General features: G+C 41.5%; 1 protein-coding gene across 26 annotated transcripts in view; it reads right to left on the bottom strand.

Annotated features, from left to right (window-relative positions):
• Positions 1 to 24,737, bottom strand: part of CADPS (calcium dependent secretion activator) — a 519,152-nt gene that overhangs the window by 81,648 nt on the left and 412,767 nt on the right. For 6 of the 26 annotated variants that reach the window (XM_070050636.1, XM_070050639.1, XM_070050644.1 and 3 more), the window contains 6 exons: positions 20,238 to 20,344; positions 14,962 to 14,991; positions 13,637 to 13,793; positions 12,700 to 12,841; positions 4,107 to 4,253; positions 673 to 828 (listed from right to left, as the gene is read on the bottom strand). In XM_070050636.1, the coding sequence (XP_069906737.1) occupies positions 673 to 828; positions 4,107 to 4,253; positions 12,700 to 12,841; positions 13,637 to 13,793; positions 14,962 to 14,991; positions 20,238 to 20,344 (739 nt within the window). Of the gene's footprint in view, positions 1 to 672; positions 829 to 4,106; positions 4,254 to 12,699; positions 12,842 to 13,636; positions 13,794 to 14,961; positions 14,992 to 20,237; positions 20,345 to 23,407; positions 23,504 to 24,737 lie in introns of all 26 variants that reach the window. The other 20 variants (XM_070050641.1, XM_070050642.1, XM_070050646.1 and 17 more) reach the window with 9 other exon arrangements.

Here is a 24,737-nt window from a genome sequence, read left to right as displayed (position 1 = left end):
GCTTCCTTGTTTATGCTCAGTTAGACTTGGGGCAAGGCAAGTGATAGCTGGCATTCACTGGGTACTCACTTCATACACACAGAATGACGAACAATACTTGGGTCCTGCCTACCTTCATGGAAAATGACTGAATTCCTGCCACATATCCTAGACATGCTGACTCTAGAGCTGTTCAGTCTTCTCCCTTCCAGCTGTCCACCTAACACACACCTACCTACCCCTCCCCCCCACACTGAACAAGTATCTACAAGAGGTCTTTAAAAAGTTTGTGTAAATGCATCGAGTTTGCAAATACTTTGCACCAAAATAAACTCACCTTTTAATTCTATCTTTTTTCATGAATATTTTGAAGTACCCTTGTCCTAGGTAAATACTTTGTGCCACACACCATGAATACTGGGATGTGGAGATAAACAGGAAGTGTCACGGGTCTCTTTCTCGTGGACTGCTAGTAACGGAAAAGTTGGCAGCCAGATTACTTTGGGTTTGGCACAGATAGGGGAGGGCAGGCAACTACAAGCGAGACTTGGGCATTCAGCTGACTTTCCCAAGCACCACCTTCTCCGAAAACTCCCAATCATGGCTGTTGCAGGAGTAGCTATCCACAACTCTTTTCCAAGTCAGTGTCTCATGGGAATGGTGTGCAGCGCCTGTCCAGCTGATGGGACTTACCTTTTGACACAAGACTCAATCATGTCACTTGCCATCAACTTCAGCCGTTGTTCCAGGTGCTTTCCAAACTCTTCCTCAGGCCAGTGCAAGTCCCGAATGAAGGTCTGAAGGGCGTCGAGTTTCCAGAACAGATCTTCCGAAGTGCCTGATCCATTACTGGCAGGATAAGAATCAGAAAGCAAGAGTCACGGTCTGATCTTGGGCTCGGAAGGAAGCGACACAGACAACTGGGAGCTACAGGGCTAAAGGCAAACAGGGGCTTCAACATACAAAAACGACGTGTGTGGGCGGTGGAGGTGGGGGCAATCTCCACCAGCAGATTTTGAGTTTTACCATACATGACTTTGTCTGCTTTGCTCGGCCAATTGCTCCAGACCAGCGGGAAGTCTGAAGAAGGGATAGTCCCAGAACCACTAGGAGAATGGTGTATGGTAAAAATCAGCCTTCTTTCAATAACCACATTAACACATGTGATGATTCAGGTGAAGGCCACGAACCAGGCGGAGAAGTCAGTTTAGACGGATAATAACTACATGGCCGCATGCAGTTATTAAACCTCAGGGTGTCATGCATTTCCCCAGCTTCCCTCCAGAGCGGAGGCCTCTTGGAGATTGCACAAGCCTTCCGGTTTTCAAAGGACAGTGCTAACAAAGTGGTGAGCGAGGACCTGCTTTCTCTCTTGAAGAGCTGAAAGAAACTGGGATGACTCAGATGGAGAAGGGTACACCTGCATACCTTGAATGCAAAAATTCGTGTTCACTGTGGCGATGACGCCAGTTTTCAAAGACCAGCCTGTTGCATCATAGGCAGCCCCAGGATGAGTGACTCAGGGCAGGGAAGGCGAGCGGACAAAGGATTTTGGCTATGATTTTGGGCTCAGAACCTGAGCTCTTTGACCGTAGTACCATCTTACCCAGTCCTCTCTACAGATGGGGAAATGGGTCAGGATTCCTTTCTGTCCAATGACCTCTAAGACACTTTGACCTGGGGCATTCAGGGAAACCCTGTGCACAGGAAGCGCTCCATCTCTCGCCCTCTTGCCTTTCTCTGGCTGGCTTTCTGTTTGGTAAGAATCCCATTTGGAGCTCAGAGGGGTGGCCACCCCCCACCCCCTTCCTCGCATACCACTAATGCCAACACGGTAATTTATAAAATGTCCAACACACCATGCATTACCACTTGTTCTGACATCGTCTATAGAAACAGATGAGAGTGGGTGTTTCTATTGTGACAGATGCCAGCTGCATTGAATTAATGCTTCAGAGAGAAATATAGCTAGTGCATAAACGCATACACAGCTACTGCAGGGTGGGGAGGAGCAAACTCCCAACATGCCGAGAGGGAGCCTACGGCCTTGGACCAACAGGGTCACGTTTTAAGGACAGACCAGTCTGAGGTCAGTACGCAGATGTATCTGACAGGAAGGAGCAGGTAACATGGAAACACATCCTTAAAATGCAAGGTGGCAAAGGAGGAAACTGGAATTATGAAAAGATATAGAATCAGGCATTTCCTGGTGGGTGACTGAGACCCTAAGTCTTCTTCTCAGACACAGCCATGACCACTGTTTGAAAGTAGGAGGGGGGATGTGCTCTCTCCCTGGGAAAGTTCAGTCTTCCCTCTACCCCGTCCTAGGCTTGGGAAAAAGAACCCCCCAACTTTGTCTAGTCTAAGCCCCGTTTTGGAACTGCATGGTTTATGTTTTAAATCATTAAGTACATATGAATGCAATAATTGGTATTTATTACAACAACATTTTGACACCCATCTGGTTTCAGAGTTTCAAAAAATTCTTGTAGGGTTTTTTTCTTTGAAGAGCTTATTATTAAGTTTTGACATGAGGAAAAGAATATTTTCTTTTTATTTTTAAGATAAACTGTTAATGTTAAGGCAATAGCACCAAGATTATTTTGATTGCTGAGCAGTTACCAAAATGTGTTCCCACTGATGCCTTAATTAATTGAATGGAGACCATTATCTGCTTTATTACAATGTCTTGATTCATATCTTTTCAAAAACAACGTCACAGAGCATGCACGGAAGAAGGCAAGAGAAGCTGTCAGATATTAATTTTCTAATTTTAAACAGCTACTACCTAATCTAACTTTTAATACAGTCATCTTAGCATGAATATGACTCGTGTTTTTTTCTTTAGATGTCAATTTTGAGAGGCTGTAATTTGTTTCTACGACAGAATCAGACACACTGACCATGCAAATTAAACGCTGGGCAGCTTTGGGGGAGCCAGGCAAAGCAGCCGTTTGAATGTCCCGTTCTCTACCTGGCTTGCCGCAAAAAGAAAAATGCTGAGGGCCATCTTGATGTGTGCGATTTCGAGATTTCAAAACATTACTGCCAGTTTCAGATCATTTTTTATTCCTTTGATAATAACACTTCCCTTTGAAAATGTGCCAATTTATTCTTTCAAGAAAAAGCTTATCTGGCCTATAATTAGCTGTGGTTTAAGAAAAGGATCAAAGGAGGGTATAGAATCGCTAAACCTTATTTCACTTATTAAATCATGCATGTGGTTCTAATTTTATTTCCCTGGGGGAGAATCTAGGGGTGCTACATCTTCTCTTGCTGAGGAGAGAGGATTTCCTAAACTAGAAGAAAAGACCCCTCAACCCCCACTCCTTTAAACTGTTGGCTTGGAAGATGTGCTCCCGGCTCCAAGAACGCAACCCTATGCAACCCGGACACTCGTATGCACAAATGTCAAGAACAAGGCTCTACATGGGCCACAGACGATACAGCTAACTGTCGATTCAACGATCTGTTGTTTGAATCTTAGGCTCTCAGTTTAGGGTCCCTGCTTGCTACCTAGATCTCAGCACTCCATATTGTATCTTCACATAACATTTCTGCTACTAAGGTCTGATCTGTTTAGTACTTTTCATTTAGCCCTGAACATACTGTTACTATACACTGCCATTTGCTGACACCAGAAATATGCTCTTGGTTTAAACAGTCTCCAGGAATTTTTCGCTTTTATTTTTAAAACCCCAAGCTTCTGGGTAGGTATACCTTCCGTCCTAAACTTAGACCGGGCCAGTGTTAGCTGGCCGGCCTATCCAAGAGATTTCTTGAATTATTTCTGGATGACTAGCTCCTAAAATCATGTCAACTGTATTGAGGGGGAAAAAAAAAAGGAGAGGAAAGAGGAGAATCCTTTTGCAAAAGAACTCGGGAAGTGAAACAGTCCTGAAGCATTCAGTGGGTGTAAGACAAATTGTTAGTGCTGTATATATAGCGAACGTCTTACAAACACGATGCATGCCAGAAATAAACAATATTGTCTCTGTATGATCAGCAAAATATGTCTAATTATCCATCTCCATCCCTGTTATATAGGATGTATAGAAATAAACAATGCATATCCATGCCAAGATCACTTTAATTTAAATTAGATCTAATGTGAACTGAATACACACTCAGCATCATATATAGCAGCCATCCATGACGGTGCCGAAAAAGTAGGCATTTGTGGGATGCCTAGAGGAATGTTAACTGGTAGATTTGGTACTTTGGGAAGGTTCACATTGGGTAGGTTCACATTGGGTAGGTTACTGGTTAAACTCCTGTGGAAGAAACAGACAGAAAGAAAAAAATACCATCACAGTGACAATGCAGATGTGGCAGAAGCACAAAACAGTAGTAAATCAATCGGCTAACTTCACGGCAAGACAAAGGCAAACACTCAAGCGACACACTCCAAAAAGCAGCTTACGGACGGGGAGCTGTGACGTGGCTCTGGGCTGAGAGAGAAAAGACAACAGCTCATGGCAAACATTAGCCACAGAGTGATTAGGAAGCATGGACACTTATGGAACACCCATATGTAACGATCATGTCATTTAAATGCTTTTGGGAAGGGCCTTTGGTTTCTTCTATGTTCACTGTCCTAAGAGTCTGGAATTTGCTTTGACCAAGAACTTGAAGTTCCTGGAATTCTTGAAATGGCTGGATGGGACTGGAGCTGCTATAAAGTGTCTAGGGGTGGAGCACATTAATTTTCCTACTTTCATTAATGTTACTGTCGGTTGACACACATTTGTGAAGTCAGATATTAGACACAAAATGGAATAGGAAATTCACCCACTTGAATATATGCCAATGGTGATGTACAGAAACTGAATTCTTTTAAAATTTATTATTTATTTATTTGAGAGGCAGTGGTGGGGGGAGGGAGAGAGAGAGAGCAAGCGAGCTGCTGGTTCATCTCTGACATGGCTGCAATTGCTGTTGGGGCTGGGCCAGGCCAAAGACAGGAGCTGAGAGTTCAATCCAGGTCTGCAGTGTGGACAATGGGAAACCGACGTCCATCACTGCTGTCTCCCAGGGTCTGCATCTGGAGCTGGGAATCAAAATCAGGAACTCCAAAACAGGAAACAGGCATCTTAACTGCTTAGGCTAAACACCTGCCATTCAGGAACTGAATTCTTTCCAGCTACTACTTCTAAAGACAGGAGAGTATGCAACAGGGTATCAGAATAGATGGTGAAGGTGGAGAAATCGTAATAAGGAACAACTGAATACTTTTATAGAATATATAAAGCAAGTCCAATTAAAATGGAGAAATGTTTGCCTGCAGAAAAAGACACCTAAGAAAAGAAAAGATTCTCAAATTCAGCTGTTATACTGAACTACTTGACCAAAACTTGGTGCAAAATGTGGTTTCATGTCAGGAGGGTTACCCTTGGAAGTGGCACAGCGGTGGGATGAAAGCATGATAGGCATTTGTAGGGGGCTGGGATGTTCTGTTTCTTGATCTCAGTCGCTGGTGACAGGGGTGTGTTCAGTTTGTGCAAATTAATCAAGCTGTGTGTTTTTCTCTAAAAAGGTAAAATAAGTCAAAAATGAAAAAAAATTTTTTGCATTATTTGTTTCTGAACAAAGATTGATTAATTAATGTGATGGAAGAGAGATCGATGGCTTTAGGAGCAGAGAGAGAAAAAATCAAACAAAACACAAATCCCTACTCGAATCAACTGTGTTTCTATGGAGGCTCTGTGTCATTTGCTGCTCCAGACGCTGGCACTTGAGTCTCATCATGGCATTTTAAGGGTGTTCCATCCAGCCAAAGTCACTGGCACGTAGAGCCCAGCCTAACTCTGCATCTGAGAGGAACCTTCCTGTTTAAGTGGAGTTGACAGCACTTTGGCAAAGGAGTTGAGGATCTCGTTTTGGATCTTGCAGTAAGAGCGAGTTTTGCCAAAGCAGCTCTGCCCAGGGCAAGCTGTGTTTAACTCAGAGGACTCCTGCATGGGCTGGAGCTGCCTCTGGGCTTGCTTAGTGCGGCAAACTTCTTGCTAAGTCAGACATCCTGGATCTCGTAGTTACTCTGGACGCCTGTCTCCTTCCAGAAACAAGCAACTCTTTTACAGTGGCAACACAGCCCTGCATAATTGCCAACCTGGCCTCCTCTTCTCTCTGGGAAAACAGATGTCTCCCTCTCCCAGGTTTGACCTTTATACTTCACAGTTGGGGAAAGTCAAGTTCATCTCTCTACTTGGTACTAAAGGGTTTAGAAGATAAGCTAAACAGAACCATGAAGTCGAGGGGAAAAAAGCAACTTTTCCTTCCACGTGTGTCTTTTCGACTGGGGAATGTGCCTTTGGATTCAGTCGCTGGGGGTTCTCAGTCTTAAACACTGCCATGTAGCAAAACCGTTGGCGATTTCCACTGAGACATGTGTAAGCCTATAGAAGCAAATGTGATCATTAAATGATACACACACTGAATAATGATCAAGGAATTAGGAGATCTTAAAGACGGCAGCCTGGAAAGTTAAAATGTCAATTCTGAGCAAATTAAAAGTAGCTAGGAATGAATAACATATAAACGTATGCGAAAGCAACTTAATTTAAACATATTAGCGGATGGTGGTACACAAAGTAGAAGCAAGCTTCATTTTGCACTCCAAAATTAAAAAAAACTCATATTAATCAAAACATATTGTATTTGTAAAATATGACATTTTTGCTGGACGAAAGCACGGGGCTCATAGAGAAACAGTTCCTTCATCTGACATATCACAATGGTCTACTTCTAAAAGGATGAAACACGCCTGATATTTCTGCTTTCTGCAAAATAACTGAGTGCATTTCTAATGTTACTAATATTTCATTTAGATATTAATAACGTATGGATAACCAAAGAGGCGATTCCAAGTATAACACTTCACTCATACACACGTGAAGACCATGACTTTCTAGTAGCTCTTAGTACTGATGCTCAGCCTCCTGAGGTGTTGATGGTTGCAATCAATTATCACTGTAAAGAGGGACCTTCAGCAACTACCGAAAAACAAGGGACTCCATGGAAGTCATAATTATATGTCTCTGCATAGTCCAAGCAGTATGAATGGCAATCTGATAACTGATGCATGTTAAAAATCAGACTCTGCAGGCTGGGTATCGTGATGCAGTGGACTACCAGAGTACCTGGGACCAAGTTCTGTCTTTACCTTCTGATCCAGATTCCTGCTAATGTGCTTAGGAAGCAGCAAGTGATGCCCCCAAGTGGTTGGGTTCCTCACCCTTACATGGGAGACCTGGACTGAGTTCCTGGCTCATGTCTTCAGTCTGGCCCAGCCCTGGCTGTTGCAGGCATTTGGGGGAATGAACAAGTGGATAGAATCAATCTCAATCTCAATCTCTCTCCCTCCCCCAATTATCTCTCCATCCTGCTCTTCTAACAAATAAATAAATCTGAAAGAAAAACTAGATTCTTTATTTTGGAGACTTTACTGAAAAAGGATAGCTATCTTATCTCAGGATATTGGATTAAAAAATTCTCATCTTTCTCTCTCACATGGATGAAACCTACAGCTGTGTGTGTGCCATGATTTCTACTGACAGAAATGACTGCAGTTGGATCTGTCTCTTACTTTCTAGAATTAATTCTCACTAAGACACTGTCGCTATGCAGAAGGGATGTGGTTCTATCTTCCTCTCAAAGACTGCTTTAGATTTATGGATGGGTGAAACTCAAGATACAGAATCCTTTCCACTTACAATTTTAAGAAAAATTATTTATTTGAAAGGCAAAGAGATGTAGAGAGAGCTCCCTTCTTGGTTTACTCGCCAAATGCCAGTGAAGAAAAGCCAGGTCTGGGCCAAGCTGGAGTCAGGGGCCCGGAACTCCCTCAAGGTCTCCCATATGGGGCAGGGACCCAGTGACTTAGGTCATCACCTACTGTACCCCAGGATATGTATTAACAGGATGACGGAAGGGAGAGTGCAGCTAGGACTTGAACCCAGGTGCTCCGATATGGGACATGGGTGTCCCAAGCAGTAGCTTAGCTACTGTGCCAAATGCCTGGTCCTGTGTTCTCCTTTTTGAGCTACCTATTACATGAATGTATGTGGTAGATCTTGGCTACTCTTGGTGCTCTGGACACTAACACCCTTCTCAGATGTTCTCAGGTCTATTTCCTACCACAGAGGATGGGCACTCTTTGCTGTCTTCGCATATTCTAGTCCAACATTTATCAACATTTTATTCCCTTTCATTTCTTCCACAACTTCCTTCTCCATAAAAATTTCACACCACAAGTCAATTGTGTCTCTGTTTATGTAGGATAAGTAGTTCTGTGCTTCATACATAAAACAGTCATTTTAAAAATCACCTCACGTGCAATTTCACCAACACAGAGGCTGTACAGCTTCTGATGAGAATGCATCACCGAAAGTTTCAAACAGTTTGAGGTTTTAGACCCTCCCTGCCCAAGCATTTCTCCTGCTTGACAGCTTTCTCCTTTAAAGTCTGTGCTGACCACACTGAACACTTGCTGTTCTCTATGCACGCCCTGCTTCCCGCTGCTCCTTCCACCTTCGCAAGGATCTTTCCCAGTGCCTCAACCCCTTTTGAACTCTTATTCTCCAAGCTACTTCCTCCATGGCCCTTTAGTGAAGTTCATTCTGCTCTATTTTATGCTCTTGCAACTCTTCCTTCCATTATTTGTACATGGGTAAGAATTTACATTCTTTTTGTAGTGTGCTGCTCAGACCCAACTAGACTGAAATCAGCAATTGAGGGAATATATCATTTTCTTTTTCCCATTCCTAAAGTTTTCTAACTTTTACCCTTACAACTGCCAGTCTGTATGGGTTACCAAGCAGTAAGCAATTACTGAGCACCTAATATGCACCAGCCTCTGCTCTAAGTGCTTGAGAGACAGTGATGATGAAATAAGTGTGTGGATATGGAGAGTCATGTTTCCAAGAACATTGGCATTTGGCAGATTCCATTATCCAAAATCCTCGTTTTACAAAGGAGGATACTGCATCTCAGGAAAGTTAATGGAAGAAGGGTCTTAATTCAGAAAATCTGGTGGCCAAAGCTGGCCCAGGCAGTTACTGACAGGAGTCAGCTTGATACCAGGCCACTGGCATATTGCTAAGCTGTCATGGATCTGGTGGTTTCTTTTCATTAGGGGACTGATGCTTTTCAGACTCTGGAAAAGGGTATCATAGTAAAAATACAGTTCATTCTTTCTCTTTGTCTCTCACTGTCTGTAACTCTACTTCTCAAATAAATAAATATTAAAAAATACATTTCATGTACATATCTCAGGCAGAGAGAGAAAAGCACATTTTGAGAATTGAGACACCCTGATTTTTCTTTGTGTGTACATCAAGCATTGTTTAGTTCTACCACTCAGAGGCATCGTAACCTGTCCTGGGCCACTGTGAAGCCTGGAGGTGACTGAGTGGAGACAGAGCGATCATATGTCAGGAAAAGGAGCTGGGGGCTTTGGGGAACCTTTCTCCATTTTCTTCCACCTTGATGGCCACTATGATGGATTAACAACAGCGAGCTTGTGGAAACCTTGTCTACCTGCCTGTTAAGGTCAAAAACTATTACTCCAGGCAGCCAAGAGGATCATAAGGGATCCATCTAACTGAGAGTCGTAGCCCTAAGACAGTTCCCAATAGACACCCCTGACAGGGCTATGGCTTCCAGATTCTATTGGCAACTTGGGCTTGTCTCTGGGAGGCTGCTGTCAACTCAGGTTTGATATTTCCTACCGCTGTGACTGACCTGGCTCCACAGAAGCATAGCTGGAGCCTCCCCTTTCCCTCCTAACACAGATGGAAGGCTTTCTAGGGAGAGGCAGCAAAAGGACTTTGCTGGTTTACCCTTTCTGTCAAAGAACCTCAACAGTCAGACCCAAGTGCTTCTACCTTTATTTTCTTTTACAGGATCAGATTTTGAAATAAAGCTCCCTGAGGAATAAAGGACAGTTTAAAATCTGTTTTTAACAAACTCAATGTACATGGTAGCATTTCCTTGTAGAGGGCTATTTTTCTTTAACATTTTGAATACCAGTCATTTGGAAGCAACCCTTACAATGCATGTCTCATTTTATGTCTAATCAGGTGCCTATAATACGATCTTTGAAAGGTGGAAAAGCAGAACTAGTTGAGAATAGCAAGTGTTTGAGAGAAAGGAGGCAGTGCTCTGTGTATGTGTATTGCAGGATCATGTGGCAAAAGTGGAAAGGACTGAGCAAATTAAATCTACTGATGTAAGTTAGTTAGTTTATTTGGTGTGTGTTCCAAAGAGATCATCCTTAACTTGGAAAAAAATCTATAAGGAAAATCAATCTCTGTCTGTTTTTCAACCCTCTGACAAATGGTCAGATGCGAGTTCACACTTTGTTTGTCTTCACATGGTGGGTAGCCTGGAGAGACACATTCCCCTGAGCACACACACACATCCCCAAACACCTTTTTTTACCCTCTCTTCTATGCCATTCTGAAAAGCTGCCCCATGGCATCCATACTTTGTTTACAAATCAGCTAATAAAATATGTGTGGTTTAAAAGAATTTTAATTTAGCTTATGTTTTAGTTGGCACTTTAAAATATCACCACATACTCTGAAAGGCACGTACTATTTAGCATGAATTGAACAAATTGCAATCATATTCACTAACCAACAACACAGTTTTGGACAGCAAAAAGCTACGTATAAAACACACACACAGACACACACACACAAACACACACACAAGCATTCACATAATTCTTAAGATATTATTCACATCTATTATTCCCTTCTTCATTTTCAGATCTGTAAATGATCAATCCAAGAGTTCCAATTTTATTTTCATATCAGTAAAAAAAATCTACAACAAAACATTCCTAGACAAGGACTTCCAATTGTGAAAATGATTTTGCTTCAGATATCATTAAGGGAATTTCATGCTTCCAGGGGACTGGCACTCACATGTTTGTCGACAGATGATTTCAACAGCTCATAAAATGACTTTTGAGACAGTACTACGGATCTTCATAACAAGACTCTATCCTTGGGTGGGCACATTTTTAAAAATCAGTTTTGCTGCTAAGCAAACAAGTTCATTGAGGTTCAGAGACAAGGCCCCAAGTAGAAGGCTCTTCAAGGAACAATTTCCTCTTATGTGTGTTGGTGGTGGTAGCCTTCAAGTTCAAACCCAAGTAACTAATGGCTAGTTCAAGACCTGGGCTATTCTCAAAATGAGACTACTACTCATTTTAACATTATTCTTTTCACAACCATTCTCCCAAGCACATGGGTCTTGGTTATAGTGTGCATATTAAAAAAACAAAATAATCCATCATTAATGCTTTACCTGCAAGGGATCCACTTTTATCCTCAAGGGTTAAAAGTCAGCAAGGCCATATTTAAAACAGACACAAATTCAACAATAAGCAACTAAAGATGGAATTTCTTGCTAATTGGAAATGAAGAGCTACTACTTATCAACCTGCTGTAGGCCAAGTCAAGAAGCTTCTCACAGTGAAAGGGGCAGAGAAAGCTGCCTTGTATTACTTTATTTAACCTTATACAGTGCAATGCTACAGGGAGTCTTGATTCATAAAACTGCTTAAAAATAGAGCACGAGTCAAGGCTTCCAAATTGAGGAAAAGCCTCTTGCATAATTGTTCTGAGCTTCTTGTAAGTATGCTTGTACGAATCACCAGTCTGTTTCATACTGGTTGCTACATCCCAACAATGCAAAGGACTTGCTAAAATAAGAAAAGAACAAAAATCTAAGAGGACCTAGTCAATACCAGGCTTCACTGGAGTTTTGCCAGCCATACCACAAAATTCTCTCTATATGGGAGTCTTTGTTCCTTCAGAAACGGGGCTCTGAGACCGACTCTACCTCCTTGGGTCACAACCTGCTTCCTCGCTGGGGCACAAACATGGCATTGAATCTACCAACCATTTCCAGATAGGACCTAAGATTCACCAAACTGTTTTAGAAACTGACAAATGCAAAACCTACAGAATTTCCCATAATTTAACCTGCAGGAGAGAGAATGCACAACACAGCACCTACTGTGCTCAGAGTTAAACGAGATCCTGTGTTCCTATATTCTCAGAGTTACAGATCTGCCCATGTGGTTTGTGACTCTCCAGGAAATGAGGGTATGGGTGGATGAATGGGATATGTCATGTTTCCTAAATATACTTGGCCACAGAGTGTCTCAAACACCTAGAACAAGGAATGGCAAACTTTGGACCTGTCTGGTAAGTACAGTTTGATTGGAATATGGCCACACTCATTACTTTATATACTATCATTGCTTTTGTGCTACTGCAGCAGGATTGAGTAGTAACAGAGATTGTATGGCTCCAAAGCCTAACTATTTGTTATCTGGATTTTTATAGAAAACATTGGCTGACCACGTCTGCCTGGACCCCCAGGCAACACACTTTGGGAAACACCACTTTCCAGGGATAATGCCATTGGAATAAGAAACACCGTGTAAACACCACAGCCAACTTTATATCCCCCATGCCTTATTTATGTTGTGCGACAAAACAAACAATTCATTTCTTGAAGCATTTTCAACCTCTTCCATTCCTCCCCACCCCACTATTTGGAAGCTATGAGCACCACAGTACGAACTATGTGCTCTCTGTCCATTCTAACAATGCAAACCACAGGCCACCATTAATCCATTTCTGTATGACTCTCCAGCCATTTGCACCCAAACTCCGATGGTATCAAAAGAGGTGTCCTTACTTGACTGGTTCCCATGACTCCCGCTCAAAGCCCCTGTGAATGGACTGTGCAATTGAGGACTCCATCAAATCCACATATCTAACAACAAGTGGGGCAAACAGGTCTTGAAGGTGTTTGTGAAATTTTCCATTGCACAAATTATCTAGAATAGATAAAGCAGAAATTTGGTAAGAACCCACAGTTGCTTTATCAGCATGCAACGTACACACATTTGCATGAATGTCTTCTGCATTAAATATGCTGCTTCTAAGGAAGTCAAAAGAAGAAGGGATGTAAAAAAGGACACATCACATCTCTGTGGAAGGGGAGGGAAAGGGAATTCTAAGTTGATCCATTTGTTCCACTCTTCTAAAAAAAAAAAAAAAAAACCACGATCAAACTTCTTTATTAAAATGACTAAAACAACCATTCACACCAGTCTTTCATGTTCTTCTTGCAACCACTCTCTTTCTTCCCATTAAGTTGCCAGGAAGAAAGAACATTCTAGAAACCTCCACGCCTTCCTCATCCTCTCCAGGAAAGAAGATCTATCTCATAGCTATTGTTGCTATAAGATACCCCGACATATTTCAGATGCCAAAAAATAGCTAGAAATTGTTTTATTGTTCATTTAGAAAAGATCTTTTGATAAAAACTGTAAAATGTGAAAAGGTTAAGCTAATTAATCTGTGTTAAGAGCAAACAGAATACCAGAAACAGACACCTCTTTTCATAGTGTTCTAGGGCTCTTGTGTTGATCTAAGGGGAGGTTTCCCAGCAACAAAATACTTGGGAAGAAAGGGAATGCCCAGACATTGGTGTTGGTTTGGTTTTTTATTTTCAGTAATAATATAATTAGAGAGAGCTATGCCCGGCCTGTAGCCTGCTTGGCATAAAGATGTCTTAGCCGTCAACTCCTCTGTACCCCACTTGCCAAACAGTCAAAGAAGATACATACAGTCAGTACGGAGAAAATCATTCAGCAGCTGGAACAGTGGAAAGCTGTCCCAGGTGTCGGGGGGCTGCACCTCTAGCGCTGCGTCCATGTCCACCGCAAAGAGCGACAGGAAAGTCTCCGCGTGCTCCACCATTAAGTCCGACCACCACGCGAAGGCCTTGGAAATGTGGCAGAAAAACAACAGACATAACGGATGAGCACCTCTCCGGGACCTGAGATGTGAATTCCAGCCCTCACTGTTCCAGACTAATTGTGCATCCAGCAGGGTTTGGTAATTTTATTGTAAAGAGAACAGCATTTTGGATACAATTGGGCCTCTCATGATTCCAGGCCTGGTGTAGAGGGCCTTTATTCTGACCTGTGGGCCAGAGGATGCAGCTGTAGAAATGACAGAGGTGGATTTTCTGTTCAATTTACAATAACTCTGTATGTTTGGGTCATGCTCCTTATCACTGTTGTTGGCTACTTCTTGCTGGAACGTATTAGAATTTGGGAGTTTCTTCACTGTGTTTATGGGTTTTCTGCTGGTCTAACTTGAAAATTTGCAATTATTATTCACTTTGATCTATGTATCTGGGGCTTAATTGCCTGTGGTCAGCATACAAACTCAGGGACACATGTTTCCCTACACACTGCTCACTCCTACTTCGTACTAAGGCAGAGGAAATCGCTGTCACAGTTGTCACCAAACATTGGAGTCAGAATCTTATCTTTAAGCAGGGAGCCTTCATTTTTGCTTCCAGTCTGAAGGAAAGATCAGGCTTAGGCAAGGAAACATTGAGTAAGATCAGGACTTACTTTTCTGGGGGTTGGACACTTATGTACATTGAAAACCAAAAAATATCAGTGAAGTAACTCATTTTCATGCACGTGGGCCCTTGGAAATCATTGTGCAGGGTCTCGGGGCGGCATTCACATCAGTCAGGGCCAGATGTGAATGCAATTCAAAGGCAGGCATGCATGTTGACTAATCATTTCTGGCAGGGAGCATGCAGAATGAGTGGCGGTATCAACAGGCCCTGTTTTGCTGAATTCAAAGACAGCAGTAAAACAAAAACAAATCGCCAGCCCCTTCTTGCTCCCCACCTCCCCACTCAATGCCGTAAAGTATTTACACTGGAAACACTTTCCGGAGCATTCACCAAAAAATGATGGGAAGGCATTTGAAAACATGAAAGATGATTATGGCAATAATTCCATAAATGGAAGGGTTTGTTCAATGGCCAAGCTCTTCTGTAATCTATTAGTCATTTGAGGGATACTCTAAACAGCCACGAGGAGGCAGAATAGGGGTCTTGCCTCTCTTCTTTCATGAGATTTCTTACTTTACTTACTTCTCCTTTATCAACATGTGGCTGGTTTGCAAATTAAATGGAAAAAATCAAGTCACGGACCATTCTGCAAGGTTGGCTTGGCTGGAAATAGACACCTGCTGTTTCCATCTTAATTTACAGTAAAACCTCACTGATTCAGAGTGATGGGAGAGGGGAGATGCTGGTCTGTCCACCAAAAAGCCTCAGTTACTGGGCTTTCTAATAAGAGGTATCATTTTATGGCTACTAAATGCAATCTGTAACTAGGCACTGAAATAAAAGGTGTTTGTGACGTACACATTGGTTATCTTATCAATGCATCATACATGTAAGGGTTTTTAGACCTCTAATAATCATAGAGAAGTTGACTTACACATGAAAGTAATAGAGGATTTAAGTTGATAGGTTCAAGGATAGAAATAAGCACTGGATTACTCTGAAGTGTCAGGAGAGCCTCTAGAATTTCACAATAAACATGGCAAATATTTTACTTAAGCGAAATGACAACAACCACAGCTGCAATGAAATCATCCCAGATTCCCAGAATTTGGGTCTGAACCAATGAGGTTTTATTGTAGCTTTATCACCAGGAAATGAGAGCCCTGAGGTTTGGGGCTTGCCCTCCGACTGCTTGGCTAAATCCAGTAGAGGAATAAATCCCTTATTCCATCCCCCAAACTTTCCCCGCCCACCAACATTTTAGGCAGAGACCATTTCAATATTGGCATCTGCTGCAGTCCCATCCCCACCTCCTCTCCCATAGTGAGGCCTGACTCCCATCAATCCTGACTCAGGGTATCTGTAGAATTCACAAAAGCATGCGAAATGCTGGCTAGTGCTTGTCCCTGAGTTATTTGGTCAACTTTAAACCTCCAAGGTAAATAAAAACACCAAACAGACAAAAAAAAAAAAAAAAAAAAAAACCAGTTACTGGGAAGACTGAGTTGTCTTCCCACATAAAATCTTGCTCTCGGATGATAGGAAAAAAAATAAATAGAACACTAAAAAGTCCCTGAAAGTACAAATTCCTTAACCAAACCTCATACTGTTTTTTTTTTTAAACGAGTTTTCTCATTTAAAAGTTACAAGCCAGCAGTCACAGAAGTACCAGTTCTACCATCTATAGAGAACTCAGTGCCTCACTGTAACTTAATATGCAGAGCTACAACCCTTGCATCAACAGTCATACAGATAGGCAATCCTACAAGGAACGTCTGTTGTCATAGACACTGTCACCACCCAAGTCAGGTGGAGGGATTTAGTACTGCAGTGAAGCGAGACAACCGTAATTTGGGGGATGTAGAAGAAGTGAGGGCCAGAGTTCTTTATGCACATCCCAGGTAATTCCTTCCAGAACCTCAGACTCAAACCTGACTCTGAGAAGGAGAAAACAAGTCTAGCGAGGGAAATAACCACCAGAAAAAAAAAAAAAAAAAGTGAAAGTGTAATTCCAACTAAATGAACAGAGTCTGTATCACTGGATTGGATAAGGTCAGGCTTAGAAATATGTATTTATTTAATGCTTGCTCAGACAGGTACAAGAGCCAACTTACAACATCCAGGAGCAGTTAAAGTCTCTATAGATCTTTTCCAAAGACAATAAGAAGTTATGCCTTGGCATCTAAATACTTACCCAGGGCTTTTTGCTATTCACAGACAAAGCTGTGTGCTTAGGGGTACAATTCACCACACGGAACACATGTGTATTCTGCACACAAACTAACATGTATATATGTACCCCTCTGTCTTCTACAATACATATATACATATACATACGTATACATAGAGAGAGATTGGGAAGGTGAAGCAACAATACATAAAGGTGTAATTCATATGTGTGTTTGTGTGTGTGAATAAAGTGGGTCCTGAGGACAGAATTAAGCTGCAATTAAGCGATTAACATGACAACAGCTACTGAACATTGCCCGTGTGGCTAGCTTACGATGTATTCTTAGCTGATGACAATGTTTTCTCTTGCGATGCTTAGTGACTTTATACTGGAATTTAAAATGGCTTTAAGGATTATTGTTTTATTTTTTTTTTGGAGGGGGGCAAGTCTACTTGTCGTCTTCATTTATGTGGTGCCACCAAACAGCATGGCCACACAGCCGAGACCCATGCTTAAGATCTACCGATTTTCTTTTTTTTTTTTTTTTAAGTTTTACTGATCACTCAGAGACTATAGCACTGTATATTGGTCAGGAGGAAAAACATCTTTCATCCTTTGGGGAAGAAAAACTCCATCTTCAGTGTGCCAGCGCTAATCGGACCTCCTCTGTGGGCTACCAGGCACAGTCTGCCCAGGTTCTGCACTCTGCAATCACCAGGGCAGCTCTCGTGATCACCGGTGCTTAGGCTTCTCCAGGGGACTCTTGTCAACTGAGCTGGGGCAAGACCCGGGGCTCAGAAGTTTCAAGAGCCCTGTAGGTGACTGGAATCAGTAAGGAAAAGTGCAGAACAGGTGGGCATGGTTTCTGGACCATTTCACCTTACAATAACCCACTCTCAACACTTTCTGTCCGTCTCTTCATTTTGTATTATCCTGTGCTTTAGGGTCGGAAATTCATATTGTTTGTTTCCTTAGCAATTTGTTCCTAAAAACACAACAGCCAGTATTTACTGAGTATTCATTCTGCGAGGTGTAACACCAGATGCCTTCCTTACTGTGGTCTTCCATCTTAGCCATGACCATCCACAATGCCCTCCAATTTACACAGAAAGAGAGGCTAAGTTGCTTTGTCAAGGTCACAGAGTAAAGAAGGCGGCAACCTAGAATTCAAATGCAAGCTTCCCTGGCATGAAGGCTAGGCTCCTGTTGCTCTGCTCGCTTTGGCTTGAAGGCCAAGGCTGCCCTATTCCCTGGTGTTTTCCCAAATACACCAAGCTGGTTATTTCTTTGCTCAGCAGATAGACCATGCGCAACAGATACATTTTGATCAATTAATGTAACAAGATTTTATGGTTGAGTGAAATGATTAATTTGAGAAATATTTCCACACATTTATTTAAAAGAAAATTTGGTCTCTAGAACTCCACAATATGCTGAAATTTTTATGACTAACTTCCAAAAGTGTTAATGAGAATAGAATTGAATTTACGTCTACCATATTTATTTATGCTGAGTGGCTATTGACTATGTCAGATTAAAATATTTTGTGATGATGGTTATTAGGGTGATTTAAGATGATGAACATCACTCAGTGAAAAAACACCTTTTAGAATAGTGAAGAATGGCTTCTCTAGAATACACATTTTCCTTTGGTGCCTCTTCTGAGTAATTTATACATCGCTTCTTAGAGCCTGAAGCAGCCTCAGAAAATCGTTTGATTATGATCAAGTCTACCTGTCATTTTTCTTTTTCTACCATACACTTACAAGCACAGATCTGTGCCTGAGAAAAACCATCCTCTTTGTATCCGTGTCTTCGAATACGTGTGGACTTGTTCAGCCATCGCAGGAAAAGCCTCAAGTGCTCAAATCAGGGCACAGTAGGCCAGAGCCCCTTTATGCCTCTGGAGATGACATCTGAAGAGGCCCCGGAAGGAGCACACTTACCATCACTTGCACCCCATACCATCACTTGCACCCCAAGTGCTTCCAAAGCACGTGGGAAGCATCATGTCATATGGCACAGAGTAGAAGAGAAATTCTAACCCAATTCAATTTCATGTGTCTGGAAATGAATGTTTTGTTTCTGTGTCTGGAGGCTGCTGCCTTGGCTCCCCTTCTTACTTAGGGCTATGTGTTATTGCTGGGTGCTGTTTGAGTCCGTATGCCTGCCTCCAGCGGTCTTTACCCAATTCCTGGAGGGTTTTTTCAGGGATGTCAGGATTCTTCAGTACTCTCTCTATATATAAATACTGTATATATGATTCACATACAGACAGCTATAGAGAAAAATTAGTATCACTTGGGTCAACTACTGTTACTAGGTTCATTGCTCATCTGCCGTAATAGAGATAGGTACAGACAGACACAGGAAACTGCAACAGGCTAAGGACAGAATCAAGGCAGGTAGGAGGCGTGTGTCGGGATGTAACTGCAGTCCTCGTGAAGTGTATCAATTGCTTCATGCACGCACAAGAGAGTCACCCCACGTTTACCCTGCTGGGGAGGGCCGCCCATCTCACAAGCAGTCCACTGGAAGTTGCTGTTACATTCCTTGGGTCAGTGTTAGGAAGCAGGAGCACTAGGAAAGTCCCATTAGAAGACATGGTACTGGAAGGGCATGCACAGAGTATGACAGCAGGTGGCTGGTTCATTCGGTTTAGTCACATACCTCTTTCCCCTGCCACGATCAGCCAAGATTGAATGGAACAGTAGAGAAACAGGGAGGAAATTTAAATAGGCAATCAGGCGTTAGTCGGGATGGCTGGATTTATGGAGTATTATATATTATTTAACTATCCTGTGAATTTTCATTTAGTATTGGGCATAATCATTTTAGCTGTTGGACAAATTACTTTTAGGGAATGCCTTTTCCCCTTTCTGCTGTAGATCTGAATGTAGACAAAGAGGAAGAATTAGTGCAATTTTCAAAAAGAGTATTTTTAAGAGTTGTGAGTTTAGAGCTCAGTTTTGAAGGAATCAGGGATACCATGGTTTAACCATCATGAAATTTTAAGAGTCTTTTCTTTAGAAGGGCTTGATTGTGTCTTTATAGGTTCGGGACCTAGCTGGCCTTGAAATCCCTTGGTTTATCATGATTGTAACAATCATCATTTTGATAGTGGTTTATAAAAAAAAAGCTGGATTTATTTAGATGTATGTTGGAGAACTAACAAATTGAATGACATGAAATAATTTGTCACTGCATTTAGCAACCCAGGTAATCTAATTGAAAAAAAAGAAGACCATAATACAAGAGAGTAAGTTACAAAGAGAAATTCAAAAAGATGGCCTGTGATCCACACACCAAAGAACCAATAAACAACAGTGGTGGCAACGAAAACAACCACAAAAGACCAAAAAATATTTTGTGTGTTCTGGACAATGGTAATTAGCTGTTGGTTGAATAGTTAACTTTAAGATGTACTCACCTCATTGGCTTGTAGCTAGAAACATCTGAAAAACTTAGTTTGAAATATACAATGCACAATCATTTTTTTCGTAGTTTTAAACAACTTTCCAAAGACTTCTCCTTGCAAAACTTCCACTTGCCTCCTCTTTGCAGGCCAGTTAAAAGAAAATTGGTGTCAAGGCATCTTCAGCACAACCTGGTTTGCAGAATCAGTGTTGCAACCCTGGCTAAGGGACACGAAGTAACATTTCCCACCAAGCCTGCTCACCTCTGCGTGGTGCTCCTCATTTTGTTGGAGAACTTCAATGACTAATTCAGCAAGACGTATTGTGTCTTCAAGCTTTTTGGCAGGAGTGATTAACCGGCCTACATTTTCTGTAGTACAAGAATTTGCGTTAAAATTCAGCGAAAGTGGCAGGCTAGCTTTGTGGCCATTCAACTAGTGGGTAAGAAATTCCAGATAGTTACCAAATTAAAAAAGTTTCATGCAAATGTTAAGTGCCATGTAATTAGTAGTGAGCAAACCATATTATTAGTGTCACCATTGTTATAATACATATTAGGAAAGAGCAGTGCTCCAGCTCCAAATTTGCTAATGAAGCTATATTAAGTCTGTGACAGCCCATTTCAAATTTAGTGACATTTTGTACACGCATTCTTTAAAGACAGCATGAATGTACTACCTTCTATCACTCTCTAGATTGTGTCCTTACTACTTGCAGTAGGATGATGTAAGGGAAGCTTAACCTTGACTGTTCTACATTTGTTTTTGATGTTGGTCACTGAACATTCAAATATCACACATTGGTTTTCATGACAGGCCTGTGTGTTGAACAGGTACTGGAAGGAAGGCTCCTGTTGAAAAAGCAGATTTAAATGGCTGTGTGTGTTTCCAGCTGACCAAGGAGGAGAGTACAAAAACAACTGGATGTTCAAGGGGTAATTATGTAGAAGGCAGGATAGTTATTAAAGGGACTATGGAATGTGGGCGTGGCCGTTTGTGCCACTGGTTGTGATGCTGGCATTTTCTCAGTTGAGCTACAATGATGTACTAAATTTTCTTTGCTTTTAATTTATCTTGTAAGGGTTGCGTTCTCACCCAGATCACGAGAAAATTGAGTCCTGGCTTTTGTTGCACCCTTTAAAGAGCTGAATTCCTAAATGCTTGGCAATACCACTATGTTGCAAAAAATTTCAAATTATTTTCCTTGTGGAAAACAGTCATATTTAAAACCCAAAGTTTTTCTTAGCCAATGAAATTGTCTGAGTTCAATCAGTCTTAATACACAGAGGGAACTGGTATATGACACTTAGCCCCTTTCAAATCTTGAAATCTCATGTGGTCCAATGGAAACAAAGGTAATCTCCCATAGTTCCACAAGCAAGAGTGCAGTGTTTGCAAAAGAACTGCTGAAACTTCATTTCTTCACCTGAAGCAGCAGGTGTATTTTGGCAGCAGTAAGTGTCTTAATAGAGAGAATTATTTAACACTTCATGGAAAGTTTTGTTTTGTTTTTACAACAAAATCACAGGAGACTGCTTATTCACAGTAACAAAATCTCATACTTTCCTTTCATGCATTTCTTGGCTAGGTGATGAACCCACCAGGTCATTTGTAATTTAGGATTTAATAATGACAAGTAAATTCAAAAAGTGCAATAAGTGTTCTGGCCAGTGAGAGCTAAGTCTTATTGAAGGGGAATGGCTGTAATTCTCCACCTGTTGGAAGTTTCAGTCTTAGCAGATCTGATGTGCAGATGGGCTGGCTCGACTCACATCAGTGAAAAGTCCATTACCTCTGTCATGTTCAGACAGAAGTGTGGCCAGATCTGGTCAGGAAAGAAGGGGAAGGTTGTAGGTAAGATAAGGATGCAGATTTGCTAGAGCGGAGCCAGCTCTCAGAAGAGGGAGTTTGGGCAATCCAGGTGCTGACAGCTCATTGCCTAGATCACAGCAACAGCTACTGGAAGATCTACTGAAGAATGAGTGACAAGACTGACTTGTGTGATTTGGGGGCATCTGAATTGACAGACTGTCATAATTCCATTAGTGGACTTTCAGGCATTTCAACAAACATACTGTGTATATATGTTGGGTAATATGTGTAGAGTGAGGTATTTGCATTTTGACGGCAAATATGCATAGGCTACTTTTTTTTTTTTACTGATTTTCATATTTACACATCAATTTGCAAATTCCCCATCCTATGCTTATTACCCATTCAACACATACACCCACATACACACATCACGCACTTACATACATTTTCTTGTAACCAGACAAGACTGCACATTAATACAAATCTGCAGGAAATCCCACTTTGGGGCACCTCTTTGATATGTCTTTCTTTATAAATACAAAGCATTGTCCTTTTGTGTGGGACACTCACCAAATCCAGGGGAATTCTGGCTGTATACGACGTATGATACAGAAAAGAAATAATTCCCACCAATATTTGATGCACAACTATGAAAAAAGTGGGATAGATTTTTATGTTTGGAGAAATCCAAGATGCTGAAGCTGGGACCACCTGAAGATTTGTTTTGATAGCAGTACTCTTAGATTGACTACAATATGTATCAACAGATACACATAAATTGTACCTGTGCACGTAGCGATTCTACGAATGTGCACATGTACACAGATACGTGTATGCCTGATGTATATATACAAACAGTATGTTTAATAAGACCTTTCACAATTTTACTTTAACACACAACTTTTAGAGTAAGCAGGTTAAGGATCCTTTCATCTAGAATAGCCGATCTGCCAATTAACCCATGTAGCCAGACTTTTTGTTTGCTCTTAATTAGGTGTGATTCCATTACCTAATGATCAAGCTACTTTAGCACTATTTTCCTATTCATTTTCCTAGCTAAATGGCAGAAATGGTACTAAAAGTGACTTCTCTGAGATGTTGTCTTTAAAGAAAATTTTGTGCAAAATCCTTCAGCACTTGCTCTTGCTCCCGACAGAGGTCAAGGAGAAGTTTGTGCTTAGAAATGATTTTTGGGTCACTTCTGCTGTCTTGGAATGTACCCCAATACTCCTATCCCCAAATCTTGCACTAGCTGGAGCACTGAGGGAAGGGAACTAAAAATACAGTATACTTAGGAAACGTTTCATACAACGGAATTGAAGCTCATAACATATAAAAATTATCATGCAAAATGTTATGCAACAACAATGTTATTTTGTGCTGACATTGAGATTTGAAAATGTTGCATATGTCAGACATTGCTAGACAAGAAAAATGTGGACATTTGGAAATAAATGCTCTCTTTCGAGTATCTTAAAACCTACAGGGTAGAACTTGAGAGCCTGAGCCTCAGCTTAATATTTGAAACCGAAACAAAATTTCAAGAGGAAAAGTGAACAGAAAAAGCAGACTAAACTAGAAAGCTGCTGAATAAAAGGAATGATAGAAGTTTACAGTACTTGATTTTGGCCTAGGCATGCCTTTGAACCTCTGATATAACAGGCTGGTCTGCTTTTGGGTGGGTGGAAGAGGAGGCCCAGGAGGCGGCCGGGGAGCTGCTCAGGTAGGTGAAGAGAGACGGTAAAAAAAAGACAAAGTGACTTTAACAAAGGGAGACAAGCACGATGACAAATTCTGAAAAGAACGATCAAACAAGCAAAAACAATAAAACACAAACGGAGAGCTGCTGCTGTCTCGGTGCTGCTCCAACAGCACATGGGGGTGGGGGTGACACTGTCTGACAAGAACTCTTACCAGCACCCACAGCGCCACCCTGACCGAGACGTTCAGAGGCTGAATGCAAACACTGGATACTTTAGCCAGATGGAGACACATGAGTGATGGAGGCAGCAGCATTGACCAAAAGAAGATAAGCTTTTGTACAACAAAGAACGTCTCTATGTTCACAACAGCTTCTTCCTTTCAGATGACCAGAAATAGGACTTGATGGATCAATAGTTGAGAGATCTGGCTTCTCATCTTCCCGATACTACCTGCTTTCTAAGGAACCTTGCACCTGTTTCTTAAATGTCTCTGTGCTTTAGTTTCCTCATCTGTCAGTTGAGTACATTAACATCTCTTCTGGGACCCTCGCCTCCCAGGGCTGCTAATCAAAGCAAATGAAACAATGTATGGGGCAGATTGCTGCACAGTCTAAGGTGCCTACAAATGCTTACTGCTACCTCCCCATTATGAGAAGGCAGGAATTAACTGCTTTGCAAAAGCAGATGAAGGGCCATTATTAGTTCAAGTGAGCTAGGAAATATTCTTGCTCCCTTTGTGGAATTTCAACATGTCAAAATCTGTCATTTCGGGGAAAAAAATGTGTGGTATCTGATTGTTTCCAGCTCATTTAATTATTTTCAATTTGGAACTCTCATGGCTTTTATATTGTGGGTTGAATCATATATAAAAACTTGCCAGCTTATCAAATATGTTACTTGCTATTCCAAATGTTAGAATACCATAATCAGCACTTGACCCATCTGTCATGTGGTTTCCAATATCAGCAGAGCAAACATCCTATAACAATAGCCTCTCTCTCAATACAGGCACAGAGCACTATCAACTCCTGCAATTCACTCTCTTTAATGAGCGTCTCATTAACCCTGGACCTGCACCTTTCTAATAGTTCCGGTTTATAAAGCAATCTGTACAGCAAGAGGGACACACACCATTGCCAAGTTTGCTTCTTAGTTTGCTTAAATGTTCAACTGGGAAAATGAATTTTACTGCAGGCATATAGGAAATGGAATTCTAGTGACATTAATAGAAAAAAAGATTGAGAAA

Source organism: Oryctolagus cuniculus, chromosome 10 (genome assembly GCF_964237555.1).
Source record: "Oryctolagus cuniculus chromosome 10, mOryCun1.1, whole genome shotgun sequence".
In the NCBI taxonomy this organism is placed as follows: Eukaryota; Metazoa; Chordata; class Mammalia; order Lagomorpha; family Leporidae; genus Oryctolagus; species Oryctolagus cuniculus.
Note: the sequence above shows the minus strand (reverse complement) of the source record. Positions and strands in the feature narration are given on the sequence as shown.